General features: G+C 41.0%; 1 protein-coding gene across 9 annotated transcripts in view; it reads left to right on the top strand.

Moving 5' to 3' along the window:
- The window catches only part of PKHD1 (PKHD1 ciliary IPT domain containing fibrocystin/polyductin), a 252,325-nt gene that overhangs the window by 133,093 nt on the left and 93,911 nt on the right, over window positions 1-25,321 (top strand). For all 9 annotated transcript variants that reach the window (XR_011095438.1, XR_011095437.1, XR_011095439.1 and 6 more), the window contains 4 exons: window positions 10,395-10,572; window positions 11,075-11,270; window positions 19,460-19,525; window positions 21,005-21,124. Coding sequence is in view for 6 of the 9 variants with exons in the window: in XM_068678848.1 (XP_068534949.1) it covers window positions 10,395-10,572; window positions 11,075-11,270; window positions 19,460-19,525; window positions 21,005-21,124 (560 nt within the window). In the remaining 3 variants the exon portion in view is untranslated. The remainder of the gene's footprint in view (window positions 1-10,394; window positions 10,573-11,074; window positions 11,271-19,459; window positions 19,526-21,004; window positions 21,125-25,321) is intronic.

Raw genomic sequence — 25,321 nt, 5'->3', positions numbered from 1 at the left:
TGAAGGCTGCAGGAGTTATATTGTATGAATATATTGTACAGCTAGGCCATACCATGTGGCCTCAAGGCCAAAGGACAGGTCACAGCACCAGTTAGCTTACCCATAGAGGTGTAGCTGCAGGTTTGTGTCTGACTGCTTACATACCCTATGAATGGATGAGACAGTTTTGTTGGAGGAGATCTGTATGGATAAAACCACGCCTTATGATGTAAGCTACATGTCTGCTTTGCTGGTATCTCTTTGCACTGCCATGCCTACTGTAAGTTTGCAACAGAATGTTACTTTTAACCTTTTTCTTTTCTGGAGACATAAAAATTGTTCTGGAGAGTTCAGCCTCCTACTTGTATCATCTTATATCCCACCTTTGTAATAACCCAGTCCTGAAGTCCAGCTCTTTCCCACTGGCTCCTGAGTACCATCCCAGCACACTTCTGTTGCTCCGCTTGCCTCCCCAAGCTGCATTTGCTCTTGCCTTTAAGCAGCATTTGCTCTTGCCTTTAAGCAGCTGGCAGCTAAAGGGATCCAGTGGAGAAATACCGCTCAGCCAAGTACTTTCACCATTTCTGTTATATTGGAGGAACTCCTGGCATAAAAAGAAAAGGGTAGAAAAAATGATTTTAGTAATCTGAGTACCGCTCCATGCTCATCTTCCCTTCCCAGTGCTCCACTCAACATTTCACTTTCTTTTCAAAGTATGAGTTTGAATCATTAGCCATTTTTTGCTGTTTCAGGTTTGTAGTACACAGACAGCAATGTTGAAGTGCTCTGTCAAAGCTCTGTTATTAATTAATTTCTATCTTACAACTCATGTTTTAGAAGAAATATTTTTTTTCCTTTGCAAATAGGGAAAAAAAATTATCATGTGTTCCTCTGAAGTGGAAAACTATATGACTTTCAGCTACCTGCAGCCTTTGGATGTGCTTATTTGTTTCAACTAGTGAAAAGAAAAGGCTGCACTAAATTAAGAGTTTGGAATTGTTCTGATTTCACAACGTGTCCTGATTAGATGGCAAAATACTACTATGCTAGTTGTCTTTCTTGATCACTTAAGCATGAAGTCTTATGCAATCTAGTTCCTTTTCTAGCCACTTTTTAACCTTGATTATATGGACTGGAGATCTTTGCTCAATAATGTGTGGTTGGTGTAGTTTCTCACCACACTTACTGTAGATTTGAGTACTTTTGGGCACTGCCACGGTATCTAATAATATTTCATGACAGGTAATGTCTTCAATACACATCATTCCTCCTTGCATCAAAAGGGGTGTAAGAAGAGCAAGTAAAAATAGGAGTTCATCTGCACCATTATGGTTTGAACCCTGGTCTAAATTTTGTCTTCCCTGTAAATTGCTTAAGAGTTTTAGATAGTCATAGAATCACTAAGGTTGGAAAAGACCTCCAAGATCATCTAGTCCAACCATCCCCCTACCACCATGATATGATCATATAAGTGACGGAAGTGCCCAGTCCCCTTGATATGATTTATATCAATCTCTTATTTCCAGCAAGTCCCCTTCCTTTCTTATTCTACATTCTTATACCTACATGAGCTGGAAGTCAATTTGTGTCAAAGATACTTGGCAGCCCCAGTAGCCAGCTGTTAGCCTGCCCTCTTGAGGACTATGTACTCACAAGAGTAATCTGTGAGACTGAAAACATCTTCTCTGTGCTGCTTCCAGATCCTCTCTCGTGAGTAGCTCCTACCAGCCAAATCACTGTCATGTTAAGTTGAAAGACTGTCAGCAGGCAGCCAAGCAGAGCAGGCAACAGCTGGTGTTCAAAGCAGTGAGTCTGGGAGGCTTTGGTCACAGAGACAACGCTCCAGAATGGACCTGGTGGAAGAACAGGGTGGGAAGCAAAAGGAGCTGGAGGGGATGAAGGATGCAAGTCAATTAATAAAATATCCACAGCATGACATGAGGATGAGGGGGTGGGGCAGAAAAGGAAAGGGTGGATTTTGTCCAGATGTATTTGAAGAGTGTTCACAATAAAAAATGAATAGTTTGGGATTAATACAACAAAACATGACTAGGAGCAATTGGCAGAGGTTGAGCAGAAAGAATAAGAAAGATAGGCTGGGTGACAGGAAGAATTTCCTAGCAATGCAGTCTCTTGGATTCATCTAACATCAGTAAAAAGATTAAAGTGTTGTTTAGGTACTGATGCTTGGGTTTCTTCAGTTTCTGATAAGCAAAGAATTGCTGTGGAAATAACTCTTCAGTGGTGCTCAACCAGCTCTGGAGTACATGACCTGTCAAATCTGCAACTTGCTAGTTCCTCATTGTACCTACAACCTGTGCTAAGTCCCTGCTGTTGGGAGGATGGGGGACAACCAAAACCAGGGGTGAAAAATGATATGCAAGCCTCAAGTCCAAGTTTTAAACACTGAAGCCACATTTGCTGATCATCAGACTGAGGTGTTAGCACAAGAGCATTCTCACTTTGATATGAAGTCATACTGTACAAGGAGAAGATTTCTGGCAATAACAATAAAACCATTTCATCTCTTGTGCTCAGTAGCTCTCTCTTGCTCTAGGGTAATGCAGTCTCGGTGGTTCTGAATGAATAGTGTGAGGTGCTTGACATGGTGGTTTTTTTTTTTTTTGCATCCTCCAAAGACTGGACTCCAGATCCAAAAATCTTAAAGGCAGTTAATGGATTTTGAGAGAGGAGTCCTATTATGGCAAGGAAGGAGGGCAGAAAACAAGCAACCACTATTTGGTGACCCTGCTTGAGTAGGGCTTTGAACCAGATGACCTCTAAGGGTCCACTCCAAGCTAAAACATTCTGTGATTTGCTTGCATAGGAGGGAGACAGCTTGGTACACCGTGGTTACCTCTATCCCAGCAACCTCAGGTTCATTCCCTGACTCTGAGGACAACTGGCAAGGCTTGGCAACAGCCAAGTTATTAACTTTCTTTCTCTCCAAAAGATCAGGCAAGTTGCATCAGCACTACCTTTTGGGAACGTTCCCCTGCTTGGGATTTGTCTGGGATAAGACTGGTTGATGCAAGCCGAAAGCATGACCAGTACCATTTTAATAAGTTAACAGTAAAATGTGGACAACTGAAAGCTAGAGCCCAACTCTTTATGTTTGTGCTCTTTAATTTACCAGAGTACAATAACGTATTGGCACAATTTTTTTTCTTCCCCAAAATGTGTTTAGAAAAATGATATATACATATTTGTTATTGGAGAAAAACCCTTGGAACCCTCTTTGTGATTGTTATAGAAGACGAGAACATTAAGCATTTAGTGACTCTCTGTCCTGAATTTCTTCACCCAACAACTTCCAGGGTAACTGGGATCCATTTCCAAGGCTGCATTGCTGTAACAAAAGCCTTCTCCACGAAGTCCAGTTGAAAGTTAAACTAATGTGTCACTTAAACACCCTTTAAAGAGGGTTTTTATGTCTTTTAAAAATGTAATTGAAGCTTATAAAAGTCTTTATAAATTTATATGTGGGAAAGTTATTGAGTAGTCTGAAGAACAGCTTATGCCATGGCACAGCACAGCATGGCTGCAGGCTAGATACGGCTGCTCCAAATGCCACTGCTACCCATATTAGAGTGAAAATATGAGTCTCTATTAATATTAAAACAAATTTTCATTAAAAAATTGTCATAACATGATTAAGTGACTTTAAAAGTTTCTTCACATTATGCATAATTTTTACAAGAGGAGTGCATTAGAATAATCGGCAGCCAGGCAGCACCTTGCGGCAATGGGGACTCCAAACACTTTGCAACCGCACGCACCAGAAGGAAGTTCACCTCTTGTTCCCTTTTCAGTTGCTTTCCCCCTCTTGCTGGGGAAACCTGGGACTTGCTCAGCACCAGTCTTGTAGTTCGAGCCCTTTATTGCTTCCCTCTTCTTAGTCTGCTGCAGAGGAAAAGATTAACTTCTTCTTTATAGCCTTAATTCTTAAATCTGGTCTAATATCCTCTCCTGTAGTGCATGCATTCAGTTGCTGCAAACCCAGGCGCTGCTGATGGCTTAGAGTGAAAAGAATGGCATACCCCCTACCTCCGTGTCTTTGAGTCTTGAAGAGAGTTCAAATGGTTACTCTAGTTTTGCTTTTCCTTTGATATTTACTTACTGTGGTGCCTTCAGATGAACACCCACCTGCTGTGAAACACCCTGACTGTCACTGTTTTTTTTTTTACTCAATGTGTACATGCTTAGCTGCTCTCTGGTCATGTATCCTCGCTGTGTAGATGACTGGATTCACACGTGAGGCAGCATGTGCGCTCACTTGGCCTCATAACCCAGCCTTTTTCAAGGCTCCTGTGACATAAGGTGGATAAACAAAATAAGTAAATATTTAATAGTTGGCTTTTGAGTGTTCAGTCAACCAACACATTAGCTAAGCTTCAAAATTTTCTCTGTGTCATCCCACCAAAGCAGCTGAGAGAAATTTGGTACCCGGTAAAGGATCCACTTCCATTTATCCTGCAGTCTAGAGTACTGGAAAGAAAGACAGATCCTGCTTGTGAGTAAAAAAGACAAAACATGTCCCTAAGCCTAGCCCTCAGCTTGACTATTGGCTGGGATGTTCCTGAGTACAGGGTGATTATTTAGCATTGAGGAGGCAGCTGATAGCCCTACACTTTCTTTGCTTGCAAGGAAAATGTTGGCAAGCTGTTGGGATGTTCTTACGGGATGGATAGGTCCAGGCTATGTCTGCCAGCAGGAACACACTATCATAACCAAAGAACTACTAGCTATAAGATATTACTGATTTGTAGAGGACTGAATGGGCAACAGAGGTTCACTAAAAACATGACCAAAGTATGTGCATCCAAATTTTCAAATCCATCTTGGATGCTTCAGAGCCCTTACCTGATGTGGGATAAGCGGGGTGACAAAGTTGTCATCTACAGGTCTTTGCTATGCTTACAGTGCAAATATGTTTGAACTGCTTGCTTACCAGCCACACTGCAGCTCAGAATTTGTACCTGATTTTAGTTTTCCTTAAAATACCAGCCTGTAAACTGTAGAAGCTGGGGAACTGATTTAAGAACAAGGATGAGTTACATAGATGCCAGAGCAGCCAACTCAAAAGTTGTCTTAAAAGGAGCCCTCTTAGCTTGTTGCTCACAACACTCTGCTCCTGGGAGATCATCTCAATTCTTCTTTACTTCAAATTCAGAAGGCCTATTCCATAGAGGCTGCTCAAGTACAACAATCTAGTTACTTTCCAAAAAAACTGCTTGCAAAAGCTTGATGGGAAGGATTCCTAATACAAGGATGATTTGAATCAAATGCTTTCTCAACAAAGATGCACGCATTTACTGAAAGCAGCTGAAAATTCCGACTCTTGGCAATTAAAGTAAAATGAACCATTCTTGGGACTAGCATCAAACCTGTAAAGTGTTTGGTATGGCTATAATTTGGAATTAGCCTCCATTTGGCCAACAATAAATTGTACTGTTGATATAAACATTTGGTGTCCCATTTGAAGTTAGATGCTATATTGTTTCCTGTTTTAGGAGAGGGATAATCATAATGGATTATTACACAAATGTATCAAACAGAAAGCATTTAGAGCTAAACACAGCGTCTGCCTTCATACACACAGATATGGACCCTTAGGATAAGTAAGCTAATGGTAAACATAAACAGGAGAGTTAATATTTGTTCTGCTTGATGTTGTTGATTGGTTTAACAAATCCTTTGTGGGCCATCTATGTTGAACAGTTCTGCACAATGCACTTGAGCTAAATTACATAACAGTTTATATGATTACAATTGGTAAATTGTTACTCAGACTGTAAAGTCCTATCTAGCAATCCTGCCATATTTCTAGAGCAAATTGCTCCTTAATTGAAACCTGCTTCAATATAAAAATACAGCCTTTTCAATGAGTCATCCTTTTTTTCCCCTTACAGTTTGTAAAGGCTTCCAGCAGTTTAAAGCGAGGGTTAATTTTGCATTAAGACCATTGCCTCCTAGTTTCTTTCAAATAAAGCCAGGGGAAGTTCAGGGGAAGGCTCTTTCCTCTGATAATGAAGCTCTCCATGTTAATGATGCGTGCAGGCTCCCTCAGATCCTCTGAATTAGAAATACTCGTGTGTTCGAGCGCTACTCTGCTTCATTAACATTAAGGAGAGGTAGATTGGTGGCTATTTAGGGCACAGTGAAATCGCTGGCTATTTAGGGCAAATGGAAATGGTGCTAATTGTGGCTGGTAATTCCATTAGTAGGATGCTTCCATTTTGGTGACTGTTTGGCATATAGGTGAAAAAATCAAACCCGCTGACATCCTTGTAAGGAGAATGCAGTACCAGGCTCACTGTTTCCTTGTACAAGTTTTCTGTGCAGAGTTGCAGAGATTTTCAGGTGCTCCTGTTTTTTTTTTTTTTATTTTTTATTTTTTTTTTCTTTTGGTGTGGTGCAGTATGTCAGGAGTGGGGCATGTGTTTGTGGGTGCAAGATGTGTGAAAAGCAAGGATGCAGCATTCCAGGGAAAGGAAACCCCAGAGGCTTCAGGCTATAAGATGCCAGGCAGTCTTTCTCTCTGGCTCCCTTTCCTTCCTAGGTCATGAACAAAGTTCCAAATGAAGGTCAAGGAACCTAGACTATCTTACTGTAAGCTGTGCAAAGCTTTATGGCTTTTTTTTTTTTTTTTTTTTTTTCCAAAGGAAAATTCCACAATGAAGGCTCCTGGAATACCAGAAAGAATTATTTAATTTAACTGTACCCATCTAGAAGTTAGCTATGTACTTTAGGATAGCTATTTGAGGTGACTTTATAACTTCACATCAAGGTCATGTCCAACTATCTCGGATTCACATTGCATTCACTAGTCAGGGAGTCTACCAGGCAAGTGTGGCATTGCAGCCTAAATTTCTTACAGACAAATCGGTGGACTTGTATCCCTCCCTGTATCCCAGCAGGATTGCCCCTTCCTGGCTTTCTCCTCTGTCTTTATAGTTTCTTGGAAGTACTGTGAAGAAATCCCCGAGATGAGTGGTCAAAGCAGTCTCATCAGACTTTTCCAGCAATGAAGAACAAAAAGAGTAAAGAGCAAAAAAGTGAGGATCTATCTTGCACAGAGGATGCGTCAGAGTCTCCGTCACTTACTGTGGCATTGTACACCTTTGTACCTCAATCAGGCAATTTCTGATGTGCAGGAGAGTTTAATGCTGCACCACACTACATTTGGTATGCCACTGCTGCTAAAAATGTTTTCTTGAATACCTGTGCAGGTGCTGATAACTGTGGCAATAATGTGCTTGTCATTTACTTGCTTAATTAGCAGCCTAATATCCTGGTCCAGTTAATGCCTATAAGAGGAGGTTTATTAGTAGTACGAAAGCTGTTTAAGCCTTATAAACTCCTTCCAGTCAGTTTCATTGGTCTGCCAATATCTTCTGGTTGAGTGATTCTTTGCTGATTCACACTTCCCCTGTTTCCCACTGCTGTTTCTCAGCTGAATGTTTCTGGGTAGTCAGAAAGCCCTTTGCCAAAGTGATAGGCAACAGAATAGCAAAAACAAACAAACAAACAAACAAACAAAAAACAAACTGATTTTAAAAGAGAAAAAAAATAATCTGCAAGCAACCCTCCTCCAAGACAACTGCTTCAGTAGTTTTCTATTGTCTCTGCAGCAGCAAGGGGGAGCTGAGATGAAAATTACATGTACCAAAAGTCAAATTGCAAGATGACGAGCTTTAGCATTGTCTGTCTTGAGTAAGAGGGTCATATCCAGTCTAAAGCACGGAGTAATATGCTAAGAGGGGCTTTTCTCCCAAGCACTGAGTGATAAGACAAGGGGAAATGACCTCAAGTTGCACCAGGTAGGTTTAGGATATTAGGAGAAAATTCTTTACTGGAAGGGTTGTGTGACATTGGAACAGGCTGCCCAAGGAAGTGATTGGGTCACCATCCCTGAAGGTCTTCAAGAAATGTGTAGATTTCGAACTTAGTAGCACGGTTTAATGGTGGACTTTATTACTAGGTTAAAGGTTGGACTAGGTGATCTTAGCGTTCTTTTCCATCCTGGATGATTCTGTGATTCCAAGATATCTAGTTGTGGGCTAATATTCTGACAGTTAGAAATACTGTTTCAGATACAATAAAAAAGACTTTTTATTTTTAGCTCAGTGTCAGCTCAAATGCCAAAACTGACTAAGTGGACTAAAGGTGAAATCATCAACTTGCCTTGATCCTGAAGCAGCACTTGATTCATGCATAAATCTGCTGCATTCATCTTTATGGCAGAATCATGGCCCCAGGGTACCGTGACAAGCCAGAAAGGCTTCTCCTCTGCTGGGAATGATATGCAGTCCTAGGACATGTATCCCTATCAATTCCCCACGCATAATATGTAGAAATGCAAGAAGTAGGAAAAAACTTGCAAGTTGTGGTTCTGCACAACTTTTTCTTACAAGCACCTTTAGTACTGTGGGTGCATGGGATGGGAGACGCTGGTGATGATGGGGTAAAACTCTTTCTAGAATGGGAAGTCTTCAACAGGAATTGTGGATGCTGCCATCAGAATTCCTCCTGTATTTGTAGTGGTTTAGCCAGCCTCGCATCAATCCCTTTGCAAGCCAACTGGGATTATGCTCAGGATATGGAATAATCTCTGCCAGTTTCTACTGAGAAGGATGCCACAATAAGATGCATCAAATTTTCAGACAAGCTTAGGCAGTCTGTGCATGGATGCACAGTAAGGAGACAGGGATGAGATTCTTAGGCTAGGATTTATTCTTCCTGACTTTTGATATCAGAATGTGATTCCTCATGTGGAAGTCTTGTTGCACAAATTCATTCATCATGGAGAAAAAACTACTGCAGAGAACGTTTTAGCCCACCTCACAACTGACATCCTCTGGAGGAGCTTGATGCTCCTCGTTGCCTCTAGAGGGAGCAGGTATGACTGTAGTTCAATGCTTAAAATTAAAAAAAGTAAATTCCAGCAGCTGTGACTTCACTCTTCCTATGTCTTTCATATATCCTGGACCTGGGTGTCGTGTACCAATTTGAGTGAAACAGTATTTTAGCACCTTCAGTCTTGAAGATATAAGCTACTTTTTCTCTGTTGATATTTAATGTGAATGGCATGATTCAGTTACAAAATAAATCCATCTGTGTTGCTTTATAAGTCAGTAAGGCCTTCTATGGTGTCTTTGGAGGCTGCTCAAAGACCTTCTCAGTCAAGTTCCAGATGTGGAGCAGTAGCAGTGTCGCTAACCAGAACATAGTTTAAACCGTAGCTTGTATCCATTTCAAGAGCTATTGCAGGTATGCAAGATGCTGAGGACCAGAATTAAAATCTTTGTTTTGAAGCAGCTTATGATCAGACATAAAGAGATGATGTTCAATATCTGAACATCAGAAAGGTTAGTGGCCTTTCATCTTCATCCTTTCCTTCACGCAGTTTGTTGCCTTCAACAAATGAATTCTTCAAAGCAGAATATTCTGTATTTTTACACATTACATTACGCAGCCTTGTATCTTAAGGAAACTCACAATAGTACTAGTAAGAAGTTAATCTGGCTAGAAGCTCAAAAATCAAGGTCAGTTTAGCATAATTTGAAAAAAGTGTATTTGCAGGAAAAAGATGGAGTCTGCCCCTGGAGAGGTAGCAGTGTAAATTTTTGGCCATACTCAAGGCAGGTAGTTATATCTATTCTAGCCTCACTGCATTATTTGCTATTTTTAGTAGAGAAAGGCCCCCAGCTGTCTTAATTTAAAAAGGTTTTTAGCCATTCAGGATATCATTGCTACTGGTGATATTTTCAGGAAGTTTTTCCTCTGAGTAGATTGGATAGGAATTAGGAGAGGAAAGTGCTAGTGGAAAAGGGGGTTGAGTTCTCATTTGGATGCTCAGCAGACACGCTGTACTAAATGTTCACCCACTTTGTGAAGTCTTTCATCAGTCTGCAGCAGCCCCAGCTTTGTACTGCATGCTGAGCCAGGCACAGTGCAGCATTTTTAATTATACAGGATTTTCTCACCTTCAGCCTTAATAAAACTTCTGACTGCTTAAGTAGGACTAACCAGGAAACTCTATCAAACCATTGTATGAAGATGAAGATCCAGAAAGTTGAGCCTGAGGATCATGAGCCTGGTGGATGGGAAAATATCCCGGCAGTACAGGAGCTGGTACCCTGGCTGTTGCCATTGCTCTGCTTTGGCACAAGCCTTGCTCCTCTGTGCCTTTTATCTTCCACCCTTTGTCTCTCTTTCTCTCTCTCTTTTTATGGCTCTTCAGGCAGAGATCGTTTCTTACTGTGTTTGTAAAGAACTACACAAATGAAGTCACGTTCTGAGAGAGAAACAACACATACTACTGTAATTCAAATAAAAATAGAACTGTAAAGGTTGCAAAATGACAGTTGCGTAACAAAAATAATTCTTTTTTTTCTTTTTTTTTCCTCCAGAAAAGAGGCTCCACACATTCCCTATAATTTAACCGTGACTGACAGTAGGAATAAGACAACCACAGTCAATTACGTCCCTGATACTTTATCAAACCCATATGGCTGGATGGTTCTTCTTTTGGATAAAGAGACCTACACGCTGACATTTGACAACCCTTTGGTCAGCAAACAGCTCCAGGTAACACAGACATTTTTTATAATTTCTAAATTATATTTGGAAGAGATAGTCATGCTTTCATCTTTCTGGGTGGGCAGAGAGAGGAAAACAAAGCATTAAGTGCACTCAAAAAATCTCTCTGTATTTATAGGCAGGGTTTAGATATGACGACCTAGTCTTGAAGCTCTCAGAAGTAACTTGGAGTAGGAATAAGATTTTGGACATAGTAGATGAATGTTCAATGTGGTGCTAAGAAATCTACAAAATTCGTATTATCTTGAGACATATCAAAGGATGGTTTTCAGAAGACATAATTCTTCTGTATCTTTTAAGGTGACAAGAGAATTTTATCTGCATTCACCATCACCTCCTACTTAATTTTCCCCACTCTCTTCCATGTTTTCAGTACACATTTTGCAAAAGAATATGTTGCACATGTGGAACATCATCCTCTATTATACTGCGCTCTGTGGAGCTCTAATCACAGAGACAGATGTGTTTATTTTGGTTCCCCCTTCTCTAGTATTCAGTGACATTTAGCAACTTCACAACTGGGAATTACTTGCTGGTGGAGCACAAGGATCTTCCTGCCCATTCTGAGGTTATAGTGTCCTGTGGAAATAGGACTGGACAGCCACTCCAATCACTGCCTTCCTATGGTCATCATGGGAACTGTGACTGGTATTTCGACAGCAGACTGAGGAAACTAACCTACTTGGGTAAGTGCAATATGAGGGTTATAATGTCTGATGTCTTTTCAATTAGAGCCCCCAGGCATTAAAAAGCCTTAGACACAAGAAAGTCTTTAAATGGCCTTTCAATAAGCATGCAGTTCTCCAATAAGACCAATCAAATAGGTAAATGCATGCACATCAGGTCAGTATCTATCCGATCAATCTGATGCCTAATCTATCAAGAACAGGAATGTATCATAAATAGTGGGTGAGATGACATCAGTTGAATTTGAATTGGTGTTTTGGAGGGGAAAAGGCATTAAATTCCACTAATGATCTCTGGTGTCAGCTGGTCCCATATCACATGTATCATTAATAAACCATGTGCAATCTATCTAGGATAAGCCCACTGAAAGCAATAGGATTACTGAACAAGGATTTTTCCTGTGACTGTAAACTTTCAAAAGCATCATAAACCTTCACATCTGAGAGTAGTGGCTTTGTACACTGGATCATGAAGTATGGTGGTCTCTTCTTTAAGAAATTTGGGTATTTAATGTTATTTATTGGGATTGTCAATACGTTCAAATTTTATTTATTCTTTTAAGATGTGGTCAGTTCCCATAATTCCCCTTCTCAAGCGAATTCTTTTCTAAGGGTCTAAGTTCTATATGTAAAAGGCAAGGTAATGATTGTTGCTGTCATTAATAATAGTAGAATCTAGAATAACAAAGGCACTTCAGTGCCCTAGAGAGGCATAGTTTATCCTTCGTGTTCATCATACAGGTAAACTAAAGCATCAAGATGCTAATTTTCACAGAAACAGGGAGTTTTGTCACTGATGTAATCCATTCATTTTAGTGAATTGCTTTTGACTTACACTGTGGAGATGGCAGGCAAATGGGTTTTTCATATAGGATCTGCTTAGGAACAAGCAACTGGAACGATGACTGGGAGAGAGGAGAGGAAAACATGGCTGGAATGAAGGCAGGTAATCCACAAAACGGTCTGACAGAAATAAAAATTGAGGAGAAATGAGGAAGCCTATCCCTTAACCTCAGTTTGAGGGGTCATACTTGCCACATCTATCTCTGGTCCTGAGGCCAACTCGCATTGCACAGCTTGTGTCCATACAGCTTAACATTTTCTCTCTCAAAACAGGCTGGATGCACCCAGGCTTCAAATTAGGAAAGATCCCTGTCCTGTGCTAACTCCCAAACCATAATGGTCACCATCTGGGAGAGTGCACTGGTCTGGGCCAAAGACGTGCCAGAAAGTTGGCCAGCAATATTGCCATGCAGATTACTGGGAGCCAGTTCTTAGTCCCATAGCTCTGCCTTGTTTAGTCTGCTAGTGCAGATATAGCTGTTGAGTAGAGATCATGTTAGGTATCCACTGAAAAAAAATATTGCTTTTTAAAAATTACTTCAGTTTTCTCACAGTGCAAATTTATTCTTGCAAATATGAAAGTCAACCTTTTTCCAGTTTGCATATCCTGAGTTGCAGTTTCATAAATAGAGCAGCATGGGAAAGCTCAGAAGATGCTATTTCTTGCTCTCTTTTTACTGTTGAAAATAGAGGAGATGATGGCCTTGGGAAGACTGGGAAAAGGTGATCAGGCCAGCATATATCACTCTTGCATCATAGATACATTCTTGTTCCTCATTTGCCTTCCTTTCATTCTGATTTTTATTATACGAAGAGCTCGATGTTGTTTCTCATTTTAATATAGAGAGAAACAATCACCCAGAATACACGAGGGAAAATTTATGAAAACACCTAACATGTATAATTCATGCTATGAACATTTTCAGCCAGGACTTTTATAGCAGTGAGATCAATAATTCAGTGTTGAGTACCTAATATCTAACACTGTTGGTAGGGTAAAAGCCTGAAATAAAGTGAACAGATTCGTAGCCCTGGTGTGCCGTTTAATTTCTCTCCTAATCTCTGTGCAGGCTGAGAGGGTGAGGATAATTAGCCATCAGAGCAGACTCGTGGCATGTGGTGGACTTTCCATCACTCAAGGTCCTTAGATGATAGTTGGGCTTCTTTTCAGAGAAATATGCTCCAGCTCTGTGAGAAGCTATTAGAATCCTCATGGGGCAGGATTCATGCTCCATAGGAGGTCGGGGACGGCTGCCACAATAGTCCCTTCTGGCCTTAAAGCCCTACAAGTCCAAGCACCAACCCAGAGAGGACAACGCTTGAAGGCCTGGCCTTCAGAACACTTCGCCGCCTAACTCTGCAAGCTGTTTTTATTTTTTAGTTACATTTAACTATATGAAATAATTAGCCCACTAATTAATCCCGTTTACAAGCTTTGTCGGATTCTTCAGCTGTCAGTCATGCCTGAGCCTGGGGCCGGCGTTTAGTCTCAGCTCCCTCCTTCATGTGACTTGGTCTCCATGGCTACAGGCTGCATCTGCTGACACCCCACTCTCTATTTACTGCTTAATTAAGAATTTCACGCTCAGCCCTTATCTGCTGCTAAGAACAAGAACACACTGTTAAGAAACTCCAAATTTAGGCTGCTGCACAAGGAAAGCCTTTCTTGTAGTCCTGCCTGTGTGGAGCCTCTTTAGCTACCCTCTTGGCAACCGCGCTGCCACCCTTCAATCAAAAATCATTAAATGGGGCAGAGATAATGAGCATGTAGCATATCAAAAGGAGGATGTTTGCTCGGGCTAAGGAGGAAAAGCTGTAAGGACCCATAAGCAGCCGCCACTTCAAAGGGAGAAGGGGCCGATAAAGAGTCATTTGTTCCTGTTTGACTTATGTAAAAGGTCTGGTATGTTGGAGGCCCGTCTCGCAGACGCGGGTCCCCCCTCTCGGTGCTCGTGTGTCAGCAGCCGGGCAGCTGGGCGCAAACGGCATCAGCCCAAGCATATAATCACCCGACCCCGCGCCCACAATGGGCACTTGTAGGGGGTGGCCGGGGGAGGGCCAGGGGACAATGGGGACACAATTATTGCAGCTGCTCGGGAAGGCCATCATTCTTCCCGCACAACGTCGCTGGCCCTGGCGGGGCGGAGGGGAGAGCTCCGGCGTATTATTCATACGCCGACTTTTGGAAGCACTTTGCCGTGCCGGTGGGGTTTCGACAGCTGCTTGTGTCCCGCTTCGTTCTAATAATTGTACATTCTGTCAGGGGTCACCTTACTTTTGACCCTCTGCCTTTGTGCCCGCTGGAAAGCCTTTTAGGGCAAACGGCGGGGAAGTGGCAGGGGTGCGTTACATCCAAAATTAACGTCGGTAAATACGTATCAGATGCCAGCTCATTCACGGGCAGGCTCCCGAATTCACACAGGGGGAAAAAAGGAGGAGAAGGGGAGGGAAGACCTGATGGTGGAGAAGATATTGTTATTCAAACGAAGCGGGCAGCTGAACGAAGCCACCTTGGCCGGCAGCTCGCGTCCGGCTCAGGCGCTGTGCACGCTCCCCCCGTCCAAAATTGCCCAGCGACATGCAAGTGTTTCTCTTTGGGGAAGAAAAAAAATGTCTGTCTGACACAAAAGGCAAGAAAATGTACCGTATGGAGGGGATTAAAGGAGTTAAGTTGCCCTGATGCGTTGCATGCTCGCACTTTTGTAAATGAGACCTTGGCGTGGCACAATGAAAGGGAAGCTGAATGGGGAGAAATAATTGTAACGGAGAGTGTTTCTGCCATGTGGGGCACCTATGCAGAGATCCTTTAACAAAAGTGCTTGCTGCTCCCTACATACATCATCCCTGTTAACCAACCCATGATTCCTTTTGAAAATAATCTTTTCAGACCATGCAAAGGGATCGGCATTCAAGGAGCAAGAGCCACGTTCACCACTGGTGCAGGGTGAAGGGAAAGTGAGGATGCCAGGGCCATCTTGTGCCAATGGAATCCAAGGGCTTCAGTCATTTCTACATCAGTAGCTTTGCTCTGACATTACTCAGTCTCTGTAGCATCACCCTGTTTGTCTCTGGGGCGCCCCATATCATAAAAGAGGTACTCCTCAAAGGTCACTGATGGGCTCCAGTGTGTGGCTTCCTAAATACCGATCCATTGTGGCACAACCATGTTTCAGGAGGGTGGCCTTCACATGATGTGACCATGCTGCATCAAAACAAAACACCCTTATTGTAACAACAGAGGTGGAAAGAAACGTCACACTGGGACATCTGGGATATTTTTAGGAGAAATGTCCTGTGTAAATTACAATAATAACATTATGAGCTTTTTAAGTCTGTTACAAATACGAGCATATGGTACCACAGCATGGTACTGCTCCTTGGTTAAGGTCTCTGGGCAATACTAGAATTGGCTAAAAACCAGAGAGATGTTGTTTCCTTTTTGTTCACTTTTGAAATGTTTAAACCATTTTCTTTTGGAATAAAACAAAGTGTTGGCTTGCTTCATCTCCACATCCCTCTTGGCTTTTTTTTTTTTTTTTCTAAAATTGAATGGCTTGTCACAAACATTATTGCAAACATCACTGAAAGGATTATCAAACTTTTTATTTACCCCAAATACATTTTTCAGTAGACACAGCTTTTGTGGAGACAGGTCATTCTGCTGACTTTGCTCAGGCTGCTCATGTGTGAGTTGTTAAGAAGGCCTGAGGCCCAGCCTCCTATTACTGCTGTGTCAGAAGCAGGTTTGGAGTTTCTGTAGTTGTTAAAAAAAATAATTTGATTATGCTTATTGTCTTTCTGAATTCCTAAAGAATGATCTCATTTCCATTTTACTCCATGGGTTGTTGTATCTGCTTTGTATAGGAGAAAAACAGGCTCTTAAGAATGGTTGTTTCTAGTATTAAAATACAGAAAATAAATAAATAATTTTTCTTCAGCCTTATTGCTCAGGGAAAAAGGGGAATCCTAGGCGAAAGACCTGAAAATTAATTTATTTGGGGTCTGGTTGTACAGGCATGACTCTGTTCTTCCAGCTCAATAAAATTCACCCCACATCAGTAGTTTCCACAGGTCAGTTGTAGAAATAAAGAAACGCATTATAATTCTTTCAGAGATGGTCTTTTGACTGTGTGATATCTTCAGGAGGAAGCTCGTGCATTCATCTCCATCACTGCAAATGCTAATCTGCTGTAAGGAGGAATCAGTCTCCAGTAGCCCAGATATATTTTTACATCACTTCTCCTCACTACAGTGTCCCCAGGATACCATATTTCTGGGTTCCTCCTCTAACAGTCCCTGGCAGATGGTGGCAAAATATCCTATCCGAGCTTCTCCAGTTTCTAGAGGTGTGTCTCACTGTGTTGTTGATTGTGGTGTCTAAAAGTTTTGATTCGCCTGTGATGTATGTTAGCCCAATTGATGTTAAATAGCATAGAGTTGCTTGTTATTTGTAAGTCAGGCTATTGGAGCCATTTATCCTGGTTTCAGCCCTTCCTAATATCCACAGGCAAAATTCCCTGTCACTGCAAAGCTGATAAAAGACTAGGTTGCTCCTCCTTCATGTTCACTCAAGGAGCCCTAAACCAGAAGAAAGTTACTGGGAGTATAGTCAAGAAGGCCTATATTTATGATTCACAGCCCAAGCATCCAGGAAGAGCTGTAATAAGACAGAAAATTGATGAGCCTTATAAAGGTTTTATACAACTAAACCCTGGAGCCTTATAACTAAATTTTGTGAAGAGTCACCTTAATTCAATGTTTACTAATGATGTCCTTCGTCTGTACTGCCTATATCTCTTCCTGTCCTGTACAGAAACAATAATAACATACTCAACAGCAAAACAAAACAAACGGACTATGTCACTGTGGTCTTGATTATTCTCCAGGCCTGTATCTTTCCTTCTTTAATCAGTTTTTGTGAGTTTTTCTGGGAAAAAGCAACAAAATGCTACTGATTCACACCCGTTGCACTTTATACTCAGTTGACATTAATAATTGTGCAAGTGTCAGGGCTGTAGAGAATTCAGCCCCACATTCCTGCATAGGGTATCGATGGCTTATAATGGTTTGAATTGTCACACTGTGTGGTTGGATGACACTTCAAATATGAGAGTCTTTTGTTCTGCATCTGACTCAGAACATGGCTGCACCTCTTAACAGTTCCTTTCTTCACTGTGTAAGGGGACTGAACCCCTTTATGAGATCTATATAGCAAATCGATCAGATTTTATGTTCCCTGAGGATTTAATTAGAAGAACAGCTTTTCTCTCAACAATACATACATCCTTAATTAGATGATTACACTTTAGTGCCTTCAAAATTAAGGGGAAAAAAATAAAAAATGACAAAACCTGTTTATTGATAAAAGGATAATGTCAGGGCTTGGTTTTCTCACTTTTCCTAACACTACTGTGTATTCATGTAACACCTTTGATTCCAAATTTGCCCTGCCACAATTGACAAGATAAGGAAGGCCACCATAAATAGAAAACAAAAGATCAAAACTGGCTTTCCAAGGTGGGTTATTGTTATTTGTGAGGAACCTCATGGTCCCAGACTGCTGGTCTGAAGGTGCTGCTAGTTGGGGTAGCCTAGAGGAAGATCTATGCCAGAGGGATTAACTTCACCTGATTCAGGTATCTAACAGTAGTTGTCTAAGCTTACCCTTCCCTCCTTTATAGTCAAGAGAGGGAGAGAAAAGTATCTCACTACAGCATATCTCATCCTTGATGTGTACAAAAAGATGGATGAATAGCTCATACCTCCAGTGGTACTGTGAGAGTTCAGGCTGACTAGCTTGTCATCATTTAATGTTCAGTGAGAAGTATGCCCTTTGCAAGGGTTAATTTTGGGGGAGGTAAGTACCTATAGATGAGTATTGTCTAAAAGCTAGATGAACAATATGCTAAAGACTTTAAATTAGCATCTTCATGTCATTTTTTCCTCTCAGAGGTTCACCTTATGGCCACCCAAGGGCATGATGTTGTTCAGTTCGAGCACTGTGTGATGATTTGGGGCAGATTGGCTTGAGTGAATATAGATCAGACCACAGCTACCATCGAGAAAGAAGGTGTCACTGAAGAACAGGGCCGAGGCACCTGATTACTAATTAATCAGACATGAGAAAAACCTCATGGAATCAGTTTCTGTTTAATTATGGAAGCCTCATTTGGCATAGGAGCATATGCTGCTAACTCAATCGAGTGCTTTCAACTGACATCAAATAGTAATTATCAGAAAGAATCAAGTTTTTTGATTATTCATACTAATTTATTGAACACTTAAAATTAATGAACCTCAGTTATTTTAAATTTGCTCAGTTGCACTGGGAGAAAAGGAGGGAGGTAGGGAAGGGACGTTCTCACAATTTGAATGTACAGAGACTTGTTTAAAGATAAAATAAGTAAATTACAATATGGCATGAGATCCCATCGGTGGGTTGATACACGTGTAGGAAAATTCCTGGTGTGTTCTGGAACTGAGGGAGGTTCTGACAATGGCTTTATTTATACAATTCTTCTACCCCCCAAAAAATCTTCCAATGGTATTTTAGGGTCACCATTAGGCGTTGGGCAGTGGACAGGAGATTTATGTGTTTGGCAGAGTGTTTCTATTTTAACCTACGATTGTTCCAGTCTGGTGACTGAAAGGAAATGCCTTTATATGCCACTGGAGCTGAAGAAGAGGTAGCCTTTTAGCTGGATCTGAAGCAGTTTTCTTCTGCTCCTCTTAGTTTGATTTGCATTATCCTGGCCCTTCTCCTGCTGACAATAAACTGGCAGAAAGGTTACAACTGTGATAATTGCTTCTGACCTCTTTTCACAGCACAGAACACAGGGTCCCTGTCTTCAGACTATAAAGTCTGACTAATTAAAGCATCTCTTTTAGATACCAGATTTGGGGGAAAAAAATCAAAACCAAACTACAAAATAAAAGCTGTAATTCGCTGTTTGAGCCAGTTAATACATTATGCATTCAATGGTGTAATATTGCTTGTGTTAGTGGAACTGCTGTGGATTTATAGTGGGATAAATGAGATTCATGTTCCAGCTTAGAATTTCTGATTGTTGAATGTTTTCTTTTAGCTGTTTCTAATGAGTTGTCTTGAGACCCTCCGTATCTGTAAATTAAAATGTATTTGTTTAATCCCTTCTCAAAGTATAAAAAAGACAAAAATGAGTAGAAAGAAAATTGCATAGTTCTTAATAAATCTGACTGTTAGAAATGTAAAATGTTTTCAGAAAATCATGTTTAGCAATTCATTTGCTATATATTTTTGTTTGGTTGGTTCAGTTTGGTTAATTTGTAAGGCCTTGCTGTAATTCCCTTTAATTCTCTGTTTTCAGTCACAGGAGCTGACTTAATTCAGGTCACACTGAAAGGGAAGGAAAGAGTCCCTTTACCTACATCAGGTGCGTGACAGTCTGTTTAAAGGTTTGGTCTGGGAGACACGCTATTTCCTTTTTACTACTTTTTCAGAAATATATTGCTGTATTTCACTTCAATATTTTGTACATCTATCAACCCAACAGGGGCTCTTGGCATTCATTTAAGCATTTCATTGAGCCATATCTACCATTGCTTGTGATAAATGTGTGATTCCACATTATAAAAGACTATAAACTTTTGTTAAGAAATATCATAGGAGATCAGAAAGGTCACAGGGAATGTAAAACTAGAGTGTATTTTAGTGCTCCACAGTGATCTTAGTGTAATAGTTTGACATTACTGCACAGTTACACATTGAGTCAGACAGCATAATACACCAGAGATGAGGAAAGCCTCCAAAATTTGCTCTTAGTTTCATAGCTGCCTTGCTGTTTATTAACAGCAATAACAATTTATGTAGCAATAAAGCTTAAAGATTTTTTTTTTTTTATAGAGCATTTCCCCCTGAACAGATAAGGAAATGAAGACCAAGCCTTGAAGAGCTCAACCTGGGGTTAATTTCTGTTTCCCTATGCTGGCAACAGAGAATTTTTTTTACTCCACGTTGTTACTGAGCGGCTTCTAGTCCACTGCATGTAGGCACGAGCTTGCCCCTATGTTTTCAATATCTAAAGAAGCCCTGCTCAGAAAGAAAAATGCCAGAATTTCCTTTAGAGTTGTAGGACAGAGGTAGGTGCTTGCAGAGGCCTCCAGAGGGAGGCCCTGTCTGCGTTAGTGTAGGGCATGCTAAACTTAGTGTGTAGGACTTCCCTGAAGGCTTCCCCTCTGCTGATGGCACAGCAAAGGTAGGCAATTAATTTACATGTATAAAGACTGTTTTTTCTAAGGCTAAAAAAAAACTTGTGAGAGTTTATTACTCTTTTTATTTTTATTTTATTTTATTTTTAACCTTTCCTACCTTAGCACACTCTGGGAATTCAGTCTGTTTTCTAGAGCACTGGTGAAGAAAAATGCATGAGAAGAGTTGGTGCTTTCTGGTAGAGTTATTTACCATTTTGATTACCTGGTTTTGTCACCAAGCACAGGTGACTGGCTTTTATTTTAATTTGTTCATTTTAACTTTGTGTTCAAAGTGCTCAGAGCTTTGGATGGTGTAAATAAAAATAATGAAGTAGTTGTGAAGCATATGCACAAAGCGTAATATAAGCTAAGTGTGATGAGAAACCTCAAGGTTTGCTTTGTTTTGTTGGGTCCCAAAGAATTTCAATCTGTTTTTCAGATACCTTCCTGCTCTTTAGCTCCAAAAACATGGTTCTGGGAGAGATTTTTTTTTCTATTGTAAAATTTCTTTTAAGGATGGAAGATAACAAAAAGCAGTTACTGTTGCTTCATCGGTGACAAAAGAAGGATGTTAATACCACAGATGCTTAACTATCAAAGAAATGTTAATTCTTCCAGCTACTGAAAATGATAATTATGTCTTTCTGTGTCCTGTTTTGTAGTTCCTTCTGATGCTGTCTTGAAATGGTCGCACCCAGAGACATGGAAGGATGTAGAAAAAGGCTGGGGTGGGTTCAACTGCAGCATCCCAGGCCCAGGGGAAGATGTCATCATCTTACCTAGTAAGGAAGGGGGGGTTAATTTCTGTAGGATTTCTGGGTTCTGTCTACATTTAGATAGGTATTTGTGTCGCAATGTACATGTATGCTCCTCGGCACTGGGGTTCATTCTTATGTGTGTGGGACACCACATTTGTATCTGGTTATGTTGGACTCTTGTCCACAGTAAAGAAGTGTGATTTTTGGAACAGAACAATAATCATTCTTTTCTGTTTACACATATATGCAAACATACACACACTCGCTCATACTGATATTCAGGCTTAATTATATGCAGGGACTTCACTTCAGGAGCAGAATCACAGGTAACAAAAGTCTCATCCCTTGACATACCTTTGCATTTTGTGCAGGGGGTATACATGTATTTCACATTTCTACAGTTAGTTTTCCTTTCCTATTGCAATTCCCAGTATCAGTGATAATCTCTAGGCTGGTTTGCTGTGGATACCTTAGCCTCTGTCTGTATTTTAACCTCAGAATTAAGTTATATTTAAATATTGACTCAGTTTACAGTTTTATTGCAGGAACACCCTTCTGTATTCTAGCAAAGATATCGGGCAACTTGCTGCAAAATCTGGAGCAGTAAACTTGGGATAACCATTTTACCTAATTGCTGACCCTCTCTGATCAGGAGGTTAGACTAGATGATCTCCTGAGGTCCCCTTCAGACTGAATTATCTTATGTTCCTGTGAATGTTATGCGGTATGTACTTGACATATTCTAGGACCTGGTGGTGGCTCCCCTCATTTGAGTGATGCCATAAAAGTCTGTGTGCCTACCACAGCTCCACTTCTGGAAACGGGGCTAACATTGCTCCATGCCTCTTACTCTTCCGTGTTTTTTTTTGCTTGTGAAATCTTTGTGGAAAGAAGTTTCTGTTGCTTTGTGTTGGCGTTTTGATGTGAAGCCCCAGTCATAGTTTGGACTTCTCTGTCACATGTCATTAAAAATATGTCTTTGGTGTACTGAAAACCAGGCTCATAGTTTTTAGTTTTATATGTCTGGGAGCTAAGTGGTGGGAGGACAGGAAGGGAAGAGGAGGGGTCTCAGTGAAGTGTACTCAGTCTGGGGTTTCTCTTCTCACTTGCTGGGAGAGTTTGTGAGTCTGTTGATTGTTCTCTACAATGCAAGGTCTATATGTTTTTTCAGATCTTCTCTGACCAGCTAACTTTTGCTTTCTACCATGTTCTTAAGAGCTGGAAGTTCTTTTGGGAGATCTTCCAGATATGAGGACGGTTGACATTATTAAGTTTCAAGTTGTGCCAGAGGATATTAGGATATTGGATATTAGGAAGAATTTCTTCATAGAGACGGTGGTCAAGCATTTGAACAGACAGACCAGGGAAGTGGTGGAGTCCCTATCCCTGGAGGTATTTAAGAGAGGTGTGGATATGGCACTAAGGGACATGATCTAGTAATGGGACTTGGTAGGTCAAGATAATGGTCGGATGTGATCATCGTTAAGGTCTTTTCCAAACTAGGTGATTCTAAAGTTCTATGATTCTGTTACTATTGATCTGGAATTTATTTTATCTTCTGTATTATGCTTCCAAAATGTGTCCTTGGCATTAAATCTCTACAAAAATAAATGGAAAAAAAAGCTTATGCATGTAGCAAGAAGTAATTCAACTTTAGAAAAGGATGATATGTCATATAAGTAGGATTTTGATGCTATCACCCTGCCCCTTCACTCAGACTCTTCTATGAAGTCCATTTATTTTGGGTTGAAAGTTGGATAAAAGATTTTTGTCTGAAACAGCCCCATCCTTTCAATTTCCTATGAGTTTGACTGAATTTCAGATTTACTGAAACACTTTGTGAATTTATTTTAATTTCAGCAAATGTTTCCAATTTGAAACATTATTTTATTTTGACATATACTTATGGTTTGATTAAAAAAAAAAAAAGCTAAAAAGACAACCAAGCAACCCCAAACCTTCTTAAGATTGAATATATAATTTCAGATTAAATTGAGAATTATATTCAGCCTTCAATGAGTATTTAGTTTAATCTTCTTTTTTCTGACAAATGTTAAGAAAAACAAACAACATAGCCTCTCCTCCCAACACACATTCATTCCGGATCATCTTGATGTTTTGTTTGTCTTTACTTTTGGGTAGTAACTTTTACATGAAGAATGATTTCCTTCTCCCAGTTAGTTTCCTATTTCCTGTCAAAAAGCACAGTGTGTTTTTTTGAGTGTTTTTAAGGTCAGAGGCCAGAGAAGCCAGATAGATAACCATGCAGGGGTGTGAGCTGCTGTAGGTCCTATGCCCTATGTGCATCAACAGTAACAGGAGGAGTCTGTTTCTAAGCATCTGAACTTGTTCCTGGTCATTCCAGTTAGCAGAGCTAGAAGAGTTACTGAGCTGATCAATGTGGGTATCTATGTGAACTGAGTTTCCCTTTAAGATTCCATGATAACATTATGCAGAAGTCCAGTGCTCTATATATTGCTTGTATGAAGATATCTAGTGTTTGAAGCACTCTAGAATTGTCCTGCCTGGGCTCCAGGTGAACACCTAGATGGATACAGGTATCCCCCAAGTCATATTTGCCAGTGCCGTGGTGTAGAGGTCTCAAGAGGCATTTCAGATTACTAAATGCCTAAATGAATTTACTGTGGTTGGAACTCATCAGATGACTCAGGTCAGGTGCCATAAGTTGTGTCCTGCACCTCATTCAGGAGTAGCTGGAGAGAAGAACCTAACTTGCTGTTAATGCGTGTCCTCTGAACCATAAAGGTCTAAGTCCCTTAATGTAAGGACGTATTTGTCTGTACAAACAATGCTAACATCCCTGCACAGGGGCCTGACCGCCAGTCTCCAAAGTCCAAGTGCAACACACAAAACAGTGGACTTGCTTTTCTCTTCCAACAACAGTACTCCATCCATTCCACTGGTATTTCATGTTGAACATGAATCATGCCATTAAGAAAGAGAGAAAGTGTCCTTTCTCCCTGGTTCCTACTCCACTCTCACCTCCATTATATCTGACCCCTTATGCAGACATTAAATAGCAGTGCATTTGCTCTGTGCTTTGCTCTCCTTCTGATCCTTTTGCCATGGTTGGATTTTGCACTCCATTGTGTATTTTGTTATCCATAGCTCTCAGAGAGCAAGGCAAGAAGACAACACCAGATCATGTTTCAACTTCTTATGTATCACATTATACCCAGGTCAAAAACCACCCCGACTTAGATCTCATGATTGTTAAAAGACCAAAGCATTTCAGCCTTCAAAAACATAGTTGTGTGTCAGAGAGTGATATGATGAGGCACAAGAGTGTCAATGGCAGTGGTGGCCTATGTACTGACAATGAATGAATTATGTTGAGTGTGCTCAGATGATCACAGGAGGCAAATCACAATCTACACGGACACAGAAAGTAATTAATAATAATAATAAAAGCTCAGCTAAGGATTTGGAGGTTTGTTGTTTTGATTAGGTTAGGAGAGTGGAAACTGGATGCTGAGGTTGTGGTAGTCCTTTGCTGCATTGCAAATTCACCTATGAACAAAACTTGTCTGTGTTTCCTGCAGAGGTGAGTGTAATCCTCTTCCTATCATATCTCATTTTAAGCTGCCACATGAGGTATTTACCAGGGCCTTTGTCACATACCACAAGGTCCTACATGACTAAGCTGTGCCTGAAGCATTGCACAGAACTGCCCACAGCCCAGCCCAACCAATCTAGTTCTAGGACTGGAAGCAACACTGCTGCATCAGCGTGCTGGTATACCAGAACTAATTAGCTCTCCTGAGAGGCAAAGCTCATTAGCCTAGGCCTGCTGCTGTGCAGCATGACCGCACAGCCTTTGAGGTCAGAACAAACATCTCCCACATTTAGAGCAGCGCAGGTTTGGTCAGCTGAACTGGAGAAGTTCTGCACTGTGCTGCAGGATGTGGTGTAGTCCCTTAGCACACTGGTGTCTACTGGTTGGGAGGCAGCAGGGTAAGGGATGGAGTACTCAAAGTGATCTGTGTTTTACCGTGGACAGGAATGTTCTCAGTCTATGGGGAATCAGGGCGCCAAAAAGTTATGTTTAATCATGGCTTTTTATGGTTGTTTCCTATCCCATTTCACAGAATCACAGAATGGCTGAGGCTGGGGGCACCTCTGGGTGCCCTGTCCCCCCCCTCTGCCCCAGCAGAGCGCCCAGCCCCACGTCCCTGGGCTTGGGGAGCTCTCCAAGGAGCA

The sequence above is a fragment of the Anas acuta genome, chromosome 3 (genome assembly GCF_963932015.1).
Source record: "Anas acuta chromosome 3, bAnaAcu1.1, whole genome shotgun sequence".
Taxonomy (NCBI): Eukaryota; Metazoa; Chordata; class Aves; order Anseriformes; family Anatidae; genus Anas; species Anas acuta.
This window is presented reverse-complemented; position numbering and strand designations above follow the sequence as displayed.